At 43.3% G+C, this 11277-nt stretch overlaps 1 protein-coding gene across 1 annotated transcript; it reads left to right on the top strand.

Annotated features, from left to right (window-relative positions):
• The first annotated feature begins 1097 nt into the window (after nucleotides 1–1097).
• LOC123729321 (uncharacterized) lies at nucleotides 1098–4151 on the top strand. Its single transcript, XM_045704203.1, has 2 exons — nucleotides 1098–3485; nucleotides 3757–4151. Exons 1-2 carry the CDS (start codon nucleotides 1108–1110, stop codon nucleotides 3992–3994), a joined length of 2616 nt encoding a protein of 871 aa, XP_045560159.1. The 5' UTR covers nucleotides 1098–1107; the 3' UTR covers nucleotides 3995–4151.
• The last annotated feature ends 7126 nt before the right edge of the window (nucleotides 4152–11277 follow it).

The raw sequence follows: 11277 nt of genomic DNA on the forward strand, positions 1-11277 counted from the left end.
CATTTGTCCAAAGACGTGGAGAAAGAGAAAGCCTCAGAATTGCTGCTTCACTCTCTACTTGTTAACAGGAATCAAAGAATCGCTGAGTCTATCACTCTTATGTCCACACGACGGAGGCTGGGAGTACCTATGGTGACTGCCACTCATCCTCACATAATTGATAACTGGGCCAAGTCAAATGACAATGAGGAAAAACGAGGCCAAGACGCAGATGAAAATGGGATTTTGCAATTGGAAAGAAACAAGTATCCATTGAGTGAGTCAGAATCCATCTTGCGTGACAGAAAGGACGTTTCTTTGACTACGGAGCGCGTGATGACAAACATGTGTTTGAATTGCCTGCAAGAAAAAAGGCCATCGTCAACAGAAAAAATGTCTGTTCTGTCTGCGTTGTTCGACCGAGACAGCTCACTCAGTCTTGGAGGAAATGGAAATATGCTTACTGTAAACTCCAGACACCACAAGGCCTCAATGCCGAGCTCATTTGAAGTGACAACAAAGAAACAAGAGGACAAAACAGTAGTATTTGATGGTGCCAAAACATCCAAAAAGAGCACATTTGATTTCTCTGTAAATGTTTTGGATGGGCTAGATTATGAGTTCATAACCCCCCTTTCCTCATTAAACTCTGAAATGAATCTCAGTAAAATCATGTTGAATGATTCATTTGCTAGTACATCTTTCTCAAACTCAGGAACGATTGAAGTCAAGGCAAACACAACCAGAACAGTGCTTCTCACTACAAAGGTGGAAAATGAGACAGTTTCCAGATTGAGTGATATTAGCAAATCTTTTGATAAAACGTTGTTATCAACAACCAGCATGCCTTATCTTTCGACTTCAGAGATCTTTCACACTTTATTATTATCATTCAGAGATAAAGAAGAAAAGATGTCTGGGAAGACTGTGAATCTCAGAAACCAGTCAAAATTGGTTTCTCAAATCCAAGATAATTCATCTGTAAAACTCCAAAACATATCCTCCAGTTTACTTCATAGTTTTCTTGGCGATCACACATTGGCGGGTGTTGACATTACAAATAAGGACACAGAATTCAGTTTTGAAGATGGGGGAGGGGAAGAGCGGGAGCATGCTGTTGGGCAAGTTATGACAATTCCTCTCACCAATGCTCCATCTCCTTCTGTCCATGGTCTATCTGACCAGAACATTGAAAACAGTGGGATTAATGACCCCAACAGTGGGGTTAATGACCCCAACAGTGGGGTTAATGACCCCATCAGTGGGGCTAACGACCCCAACAATGGATCAATAATAAGTGGTATGCTAGACTCGTTTAATTCTCTCTTTAGCCAAGCTCGTGAAATAATCACATCAAAAAGCCACACCACTGACCACATTGACGAATCAGCCTTGCCTATGAGAATGCCATCAATCGAAAGCCAAAGTGCAACAACATCCTTCCGCTCTACGAGGCGGACCACGGCAGCTGTCAAAGTTCCTCCTGCCTCTCAGGCTCTGACAGAGAGTGTGAAATCTTTGATGTCTGAGTTGAGTACCACTGGCCACCTGCCAGCACAGCCCAGTGTTCTGTTCAAAGAGCAGCAGCCTATGAGCCTCCTGCCAGAAGTCTCTAACATGCAACGTGCATCTGTAACTATGATGAGAACACTGTCCAAAAAGCCATATTCTAAGAGTGCCGACAATGTAAACAGTATCGATAAACGGACTGCGCCTCCCGTTGTTTTGTCACAGACAGTAAAGCCAAGTGCTAAAGTAAATGCTCAGTTGCCAAGAACAACAGAGAAAGGAGTTACGTTTTCCACAAAACGTATTTCTGAAACCACAAGTAAGTTAGACATTTATGTGTCCGCCATGATGACAACAACAACACACGTTGATGTGAAAAGGTCAACCGAACAAAGACTTGCAGTAGGTCGCGGTGACATCAAGTCGAGTGGTGACACCTTTCGAATCTTTGCAGACAGTGCTGGGAACCTTGAAACACCTAACGAATTGAAAAATGTGAACATACTAAAGCTGAAAAACAACAAAGGACAGGAGTCTGACTTCTCTCAGCCTCAAGGTTCTCTTGAGGAGGTGACAGAAATGACAATGGACAAGAGCAGTACTGTTCACCATGGGATAATGAAAAGCACAGAAAGACTGGCTAGAGAGGAAAAACGCACGTCTGCAAACATGTCTCCCTCCCATCTTTTAATTAAACTGTTGGGAGCAACAGCACACAGAGACATTCATCGGGCTGAAAATCTCTCTGAATTGCTGGAAGAAGAAAATAAGTCATTCTCCAGCCAAGCGCCAAGTCATAAAATGCCAGTGCAGACTGTGATAACCCCAAGCCAGACACTATCACGAATTGTATCTTTTAATAAGAAACCACATATTGTGTCTAAACCACAACAATTCTCTACCCATAGGGTCACGCTTACAAAATATGCCAATGCATCAACAAAACATAAGCAAAGCAATCAGCAAAGACACTCAACAAAAGGAAAAAAACAAGTATTTATGACGACTTTCTCGCGAAGCACAGTCCCAGGCCCTCCAAATCAAATCAGAAATGTGAAAGTAACATTTAACGACTCTCCAGAGATTGTGAAATCAACATTTTCTACACCTAACAGTGTTGGAAATCTGTATTCACTTACCGCTGCAAAATCATTAATCACAGTTGGGCAGTCAACTATTCAGCCTAATATTGCAATAAAGACGTCTAATTCCCACACATCAATAATTCAACATGTTTCAGCTCGAAAGCATCACATAAGCATTTCGACATTAACAACATCAGGAAACTCAGTCTCTCAGTCCATAACTGTTGGAAAACATCTGCAACGTGAACGACCGGCGACACCTCTCTTTGACATTGCTAAAGAGGACATCGTGACCTCTGACATCACTGAGGCATTAAAGGGGAGTCACCTTGTTCCCCTTTTACCGCCTCGTCCATATAATGACACATCAACTAGTCCACCCACCGACGATTACTCGCCCACAGGGCCACTTACCGCCAGCCTGGCTTTGCATCATCGCCAAGGGCAATCTTCTTCTGAGATAATGCCTTTCGACGCTCCATCTCAAAGCCAATGGGACTCGTTTACAGATTCGGAGGAGAAAGTGGAACGGCATTCAAATGCCTCACATGCTTCTGCCGATAACGAGCAAATAAGCCCTTCAGAGGCTCCAATAGTGCATGAAGTGAAAAGTGAGCAATCTGGGTTTAGCACATGGCCGGCGCTGTTCGCTGCCGATAGTTCAGCTGGCACCAGCCACATTAACTTAACCCAATCACGACCTGATGAGACCATGGGATTGAGGGCCAAGGAACACACCCTGCCAAGTGCACTACTGCACCAGACCACTAATGGGGTCGGGAATGACCATGCTTTGTCTGGAGTAAGTCCAGCGCATGAGTCTGGTAGAAAGCTCCTGGGGTCTGGGAGTGGGTCAGATCCATTGGCCTTGCACCAGAGGATTGGGTTATCATCCCCTGATCTCCTCACTGGGTAATTATCACAGGATACTTAATTTAATTAACAAATTAATTTATTATGACATTAAAAAGTGCATTCTAATATTAACATTCAACATTCGTTAATCAAGTTATTTGAATTGAATTGGATAGGTAGTAACACTTTACCTTAAGTTGCCCCTATACCTTAAGTTGCCACTATACCTATGCAACTACACAGTAATACCAATATTTTTTTTAACATGTATTTGCATTACAACTGCTTTTAAATTATAGGTTTCATGTTTGTTCTAATCTGTTTTCAGATTAGCGGTAATTTCCGATGATATTTGTGGCACTGGCAACTACACGGCCGAGATGAACTTGAACCTGGAGCGCGACGTTCTGCCCGGAGACTTTGTCCCGGCTCTGGGGATTCTCCACGTGGTAATCAAACTGAAAACCAACAACAGCCAGGTGAACCTAGAGATAAAGTCCTGCTGTCTCTCGCCCACTGTTCAGCTTGATGAAATCAACACCACTTGTTGTGTGTTTTCCAGGTAGGTGTTCATATTGTTGTGTTTCATATATGGAATATCTCCAGCAGCCCTACTACCAACAGCTCCAGAATGGGACTAAACTGTCAATACTGACTAACATTCCAATCAAGTAAAATAATGTCCTGGAATCAAATCAATCCCGCTTGATCCAGGTTAGCAGGCATGTGTTGAATGTTGGAATATTTTTTTCACCGTATATAGACAGCACCTCCAAAGGCTTGCTTGCTGATTGGCTTATTGCAGTTAAGCAGCATTTTTGGGATGGATGGCAAATGAAACACTTAGAGAGCGCATAGCAAAAAAAATAAATGTCTACCAACAGTAAATAAACTCTTTAGCTGTGGACTACCACCACTGCCTATATATAAATAAAACTTCCTACAGGGAAGTTTTATTTACTTGGAAAAGTGTTGACAAGAAAGAGGGGTGTCTTTTTAATCCCCCAGTTAGGATGAGGATTGAAGGACAGCGAAACATGTCTCCTTGCGGTCAGGTTTGCTCCCAGACCATTCGGAACTCCGCTTTAGTCGGCTGAGTAGCCTATGGTTTCCAAAGATCCATCTTTTAAGTCTGAAAAATCCCTGAATTAGTGCTGAATATGCTTTTATCAAATGACTTGTCTTAAGATCATATCACATAAACACATCCTCATAACAGTTTTAGGAGAGGGGGCATTTAACCTCAAATGGCAAGGCCGTCACGATCAATATGAACAGGACGTCAATGATAACCACCAAATCCATTGTTCCACTCTTCTTTACTTTGTGTTGACTTGCTGTTGTCGGAAACATTTGTGACCCTTGCTATTTGAATTACACTCACCGTCAAATTCACTTCAAAACAAAGTTCAGTGTTGTTCCTATCACACGTCCTATCATGGATCCCATGTGGCTCAGGTGGTAGAGCATGGTGTTTGCAACGCCAGGGTTGTGGGTTTGATTCCCACGGGGGACTAGTACAGGGGAAAAAACTAAAATAAATGTATGAAATGTATGCATTCACTACTGTAAGTCACTCTGGATAAGAGCGTCTACTAAAATGTCCTGTGAATGTTTTTCTGCTCCTGTCGACCGATACTCACCCCCCCCTCTCAGTCCCACAGTTGTTGTGATTTGTTGTGTGAACTTCCAGGTCACCACTGAGCCCGCGAGGAATCAGGCTGTTACCCAGCATCCTGTCAAAACGTGCCAGCTTCACCATCAGTCTCTTCCAGATGATTAATTACTCCATGGCATACCTACACTGCGATCTGAGCATCTGCCTCAGGAACCATACCGAGTGTGAGAGGGTGAGACTGGGATGCTAGTAGTAAGGCGAGGCAATTTTATCCCTTGCACCGGTCAGTTAAGGAAGAGGTGGGGGGTATGGGATGTAAGAGAGAGGAAGTTGTGCAGAGTAGACTACGGTTTGGGCACACAGGTCTGAATGTCACGTTGTGGATGATAGGGAGACACGAAACAAGTCTGTGTGATGAGTGTTTCGTGGGGGAAATGGGGGAGCATGTGTTGATATTTTGTGAACTGTATGACGTAGACAGGGAGAGATTGTTGTGAAAGGGTTAGAGATCCTGGACAGGGTTGGGGTTTGGGTGGTGTAGTGGGGGGAGGAAAGGGGAGGGAAGCGGTGTCTAGGGCTCTATTTCACTTTTCTTAGAGCCATTGGGGGAAACAAGGAAACTTACTGAGATACTGAGATGGAGATGTCCCGCCCATTGGAATAGCTGTAGATGGCACATGCTCATAAAGCTACATTTCTCTCAATTTCTATTGTTTAGCCTGTAGCCTAGCCTAGCCTTCAAGCTGATAATAGGCCTTTATGTGTTGTTTAGTATGTTGCCTAGCATATGACCTAGTGTGCTGCCTTCAAGCTCAAAATAGGCCTTTATGTGTTGTTTGAGGTATATAGCCTTGCATGTAGCCTTCAAACTAAAACCTCACTATTGTTAGAAGATTAATTATGTGTTGTATAAAATTATTTATTTCCAGTGACATTGATATCAAACAACAACAGCTGAGGCAACATGTTTGAGGCATATTAATAACAGAGGAAGGATGTACAATACACCACGTACCTGGAAAGAGACCCAGAAACATCGTAATTACCGGTTATCTCCTCCAACTCATCGTTTTCCATGCACACACGCCATGTTTTTCTCTGTTCTAACTGCAGCAGTGTCTTCAGCCCAGAGATCTCTTCTCTGAGGAGGGTCCAGAGGCTATCACCAATCTGAGGAACCGCATATCCTTTGGTCCCATGTTGAAAGGAGCAGAGAATTCTTCTCTCCCAGGGGAGATGGGTAATTATTAGCGCGACTAAGTAATAAAATGTGATCAGTCTTTGATAATACGCTCAAAAGATCCTTATCAGAGAGGAAATTAGTGCCTGCTGTGTGTAGACTGTGGATGCATCACAAATGGCACCCTATTCCCTATGGGCCCTGGTCAAAAGTAGTGCATTATATAGGGAATAGGATGGCATTTGTGACGACTTGTGTTACTGTATGAATTTCAGACACAGCAGCAGAGATGGAGATTATGCTTGTCATACTGGGGATGGTGGTGGGGTGTTCGCTGATGACGGGGACACTGCTGCTTCTCTGGATGGCCTATAGACGGCGGCGGGCCGATTGGATGGTTTACTCAGAGTCCAGAGCGTGCTGCGGCTGCCTGCGTAGAGGAGACATGATCTTACCATAGCCAAGTAGGAGACGATGGTCAATCACGTCAGCCTGCAGACCAGACCAGACCCTGGCCAGAATCAATCCAATTCACTCCTATCACACATGACACCCGGGCAGAGCTTCTGTGGTCCCATATCTCACTCCCTTCACCGACGCAGTGAATGTCTTACCTTTACACTGTAGTAATATGACACAGAAACACATGTACAGAATACATTACCTGATGGTGGATTATCTCGGTCAATTTTTTTGCATGGCAACAATTGCTAATTCACCAAACAACTGTGCACAGTGATTCAAGATGAATTGATGATCGAGAATGTTTTATGATCATGTGAATTTAAACATGATGTGCGTATTGTGTAAACACCATATTATTATTGCTAGTCTCTTGTACTAAGTCCTCTAACCCTGCTACTATCTGGAAGTAATTGTTTGTTAAAAAAGTTTATTATCCTCTCAATGATTCTCAATCTTCATCTCAAGCATGACGCATATTATCATTCCAATTCTGGCCAAATGCTTTTAAAAACAATACAGATCACTGGCTACTCTCACGAAGACACAAATTACACCGACAATTCATTAACATCTCTGTCTGCACTACTTCATCATGCACCATATTACCTAAAATGCTACAACAATTTGTTCCTGATTTGCCACAAGCTCAAATGATTAAACAACTTCCACAATGCTCAGATAGATGCGTGGATGACTGGTCCTTTCATACACATGCATGAATAAATGCTAATTAATATCCTTGTATGCAAAGCTCATATACAGTGTTCACTGTAGCATTGCCAACAGAACAGAATATGAAATGTGTTGGTACGTAATTCATCACTTCTTAATTGTGTTTGGGAAAGTAAACAGTTATGTCCCTGTGCACACCATGTAGATGAGATACAGGTACCCTACTCAACAACCAATTAGAGTGCAAAGGAGGACTAGAAGCCAGGGGCCTTACCCAATCAAATCTCCTTGCATGAAAGAGCTTGTTTTAGTGATTGACTGAGGTTTGTATCTAAGGACACACCCCTCAGGTAGCCTCTTACGACTCTGCGAGATTGGAATAATCATTGGCAGATCCCTTTGGTGGATCGTTCAGAAGCCAATCCCAATAGTATGTTAGCAAGCTGTATTGTAGCCAAAATGTACTTTTGTAGGATAGCTGGAGGCAAAGTCTGTTCAGAGGGAGGTCTGCCATGGATGCCCTGGTGACAGTTAGTACAGAGATAGCCAAGGCCCTGAAAATAAAAGGCATGATGAATGTTGTGTATTTTGACATTGAAAAAGCTTACGATACCATGTGGAAGGAAGGGTTGTTGATCAAGTTGAGTGCGTTGGGCATTGGAGGATGTCTGTATAACTGGATCATGGACTTCCTGTTTGATCGGGTCATACAGTTGAGGGTGGGGTCAGAATTGTCCATGTGGTTTGAAGTGGACAATGGTACTCTTCAGGGAAGTGTGGTTAGTCCAGTGTTGTTCACCCTGATGATAGATTACACATTTAAGGAGGTGGAACAGGGAGTGGGTGTGGCCTTGTATGCTGATGATGGGGCTATATGGAAGAGAGGTGGGAATGTGAAATATGTGATGAGGAAGATGCAAGAAGCTGTGGGAGTTTGGGAAGATTGGTCTCTAACATGGGGGTTTATGATGTCTGTGGCCAAGTCCTGCTTTGTGGTGTTTTCTATGAGTACGGTTAAATATGTTAGGCTTCAAATATACGGCAGGATATAGGCAGGGTGTCTGAGTTTAAGTATTTAGGTATGTGATTTTACGAGAGGCTTATATGGAAGAGACTTGTTGAGTATATTAAAATGAAGTGTAGGAAGGTGCTGACCCTCATGAGGACAGTGGCAGGATACGATAGGGGGTCAGATAGACAAACACTGCTGTGTATGTATCAGGCATTGATCAAGTCATCTTTGGGTTCTGGGTGCTTTGTATATGGATCGGTAGCCAAAACGGTACTACAGCGCCTGGATAGGATACAGTCAAGGGCCCTGAGATCGGGTGGCAGGTAGCCTAGTGGTTAGGGCGTTGGACTTGTAACCGAAAGGTTGAAAGATTGAATCCCCGAGCTGACAAGGTAAAAATCTGTTGTTCTGCCCTTGAACAAGGCAGTTAACCCACTGTTCCTAGGCTGTCATTGAAAATAAGAATTTGACTGACTTGATTAACTGACTTGCCTAGTTAAATAAAGGTAAAATAAAAAATAAAAAAATGTGTGTGGGTGCCTTCAGGATGACATCTGTTGAGGCATTGCAGGTGGATTGCAGGCAGAAAGTTGTAGAATATGGACTGGGGGAGAGTGAGATAGGGCTGGCAATTGCATTGGGGAACATTCCTCTGTGGCTGTTTCTGAAACCAAGTGTGGATGTTATTGACGGTAGGAGAGACGGTGTGTGAAGAAATATACAGTATAGATTAATTGGTTTTATTCGTTTTTTTAAGGACATATACAGATGGTTCAAATGATTCAGTCAGTGGTAGGGCAGGGGTGTATGTCCAAGATTTTAATGTTAGAGTATGTAAGCGGTTAACTGATCATGTGTCAGTGTATGCGACCGTGTCGATGGCCATGATGATAGGTTTGAGAAGCATGGAGGAGGTGAAACCACTCAAGAGTGGAGATCTGTTCTGATTTGGCTGCAGTGTTGAGTAGTGTGAAGACAGGCAGGTTGAATAGGGGAGACTTGTTTGTGGAGATGATGGTGCTGTCAATGGGATTGGAGAGGATGGGTGTGGTAGTAAGCTTTTGATGGGCTCCTGCCCATGTGGCTATGGAGGGTAATCAGAAGGCTGATGTGGTGGCTAAGTGTGCGGTGAGGAGCGAGTGGGTAGATATTCAGGTCACGTTGGGCCGCAGGGAGGTTAAGTCCTTGATCCGGGCAAAACGTCTCAATCTTTGGCAAAGGGAGTGGGATGCTAGTAGTAGTTTATCCCGTGCACTGGTCAGTAAAGGAAGACCTTGATCCGGGCAAAACGTCTCAATCTTTGGCAAAGGGAGTGGGATGCTAGTAGTAGTTTATCCCGTGCACTGGTCAGTAAAGGAAGAGGTGGGGAGTATGGGATGTAAGAGAGGTTGTGTGGAGTAGACTACGGTTTGGGCACACAGGTCTGAATGTCACGTTGTGGATGATAGGGAGACATGAAACAAGTCTGTGTGATGAGTGTTTCGTGGGGGAAATGGGGGAGCATGTGTTGATATTTTGTGAACTGTATGACGTAGACAGGGTGAAATTGTGAGAAAGGGTTAGAAAGGCTGGACAGGGTTGGGGTTTGGGTGGTGTAGTGGGGGGAGGAAAGGGGAGGGAGGTGGTGTCTATTTAACTTTCTTAGAAGAACAGGACTAATGAAGAGAATTTAATGTAGGTAGGTCGTGACTGGCCTCACACTCCAGTACAGTAGGTGGCGGTGTATGCACCTTAAAAGTTGGATGCAAATGTAATCTCCTCCTTCAGTAGTCTTCTTCTTCTTCTTCTTCTTCTTCTGTGGACTTTATATGGCAGTTGGCAACCAACTTTAAGATGCATTACCATCACCAACTGGACTGGAGTGTGGACCTCAGTTCATCTTTCAGTCACCCAAGTGGGTATATGCGCCTCAAAACCAATGAGGAGATGGGAGAGGCGGGACTTGCAGTGCGTGAAGTTTCAAAAATAGAATCAAGTTCTATTTTAGTGCCTGGCTATGCAGACACTCATTGACGTGCGCCAACAGTTGAGATGAAATTATTGAATACATTTAAAAAAAAAAATTAAATGTATTATTGAATAACATGTATGTGTACATTTATTTAGCAACACTCGCGCTCGCAACGCTGGCGGTGTGGTCAGCATGTAACGTTAACGAGCTAGCGTTGCTAACTGAGTTGTTTTATAAGAAAACGGCTGAGGTGACTCAAACCCTTTAGCTAGCTAATATTAGATGTGTCTTTTACATTTAAGATAACTTTCATTGAAATTGGTGGTTACTACTGGTTCTAGATCCGATGGGAGAGAAATTGACCGCCATTGTTTGGTAAGGGCTCGAAGTGATATCACGCACCCAGAGGACTCAAGCAATCACCAAAGGATAATAATGACTTTGCCTCGGGCTATCCTACGACAGGAAATTTGGCATACAGTAGTTGGCAATTTGAGCTAAATGTGTGTCTCGAGTAACCTGGGGAATGGATGTAAGGCTGGACATTTCATTTGTGGAGTATTGGCAAAATGTACTATTTAAAAGATATATAACAGTTTTGAGTTTGGACTTTTATTACCTACCAATTGACAAAAAAGTCCCGGAGGTAGCAGTATCCCAATGAAAAGCTATTTGTTATCTCATTGAGTTGTTTAATGATAGGCCTATCACTCTTCATTATTTTTTTCTATTAATAAAGATGGATCACATTGTATCTGTCTCTCATGCATACACCCCTTTCAAATTAACAGCTGCCATGATCCATAGCATCCCGTTGTGAGACAAAGTTTTGAGCCAGAATTGCATAAAGCGTCACTATGTGTTTACTCTCTCCCTGGACAGGCAAAGATAAATGAAAAGCAGCCAATAGGCAGACGTCGCCTTTGAGATAGAGTAACTCCATATGTAAAA

The sequence above is a fragment of the Salmo salar genome, chromosome ssa20 (genome assembly GCF_905237065.1).
Source record: "Salmo salar chromosome ssa20, Ssal_v3.1, whole genome shotgun sequence".
NCBI lineage: Eukaryota > Metazoa > Chordata > Actinopteri > Salmoniformes > Salmonidae > Salmo > Salmo salar.

Coding starts and splice junctions, on each gene's coding strand:
- LOC123729321 (XM_045704203.1), top strand. CDS start 1,108: ATGACAATTCCTCTCACCAATGCTCCATCTCCTTCTGTCCATGGTCTA. Junction 3,486..3,756: donor TCCCCTGATCTCCTCACTGG/GTAATTATCACA, acceptor ATCTGTTTTCAG/ATTAGCGGTAATTTCCGATG.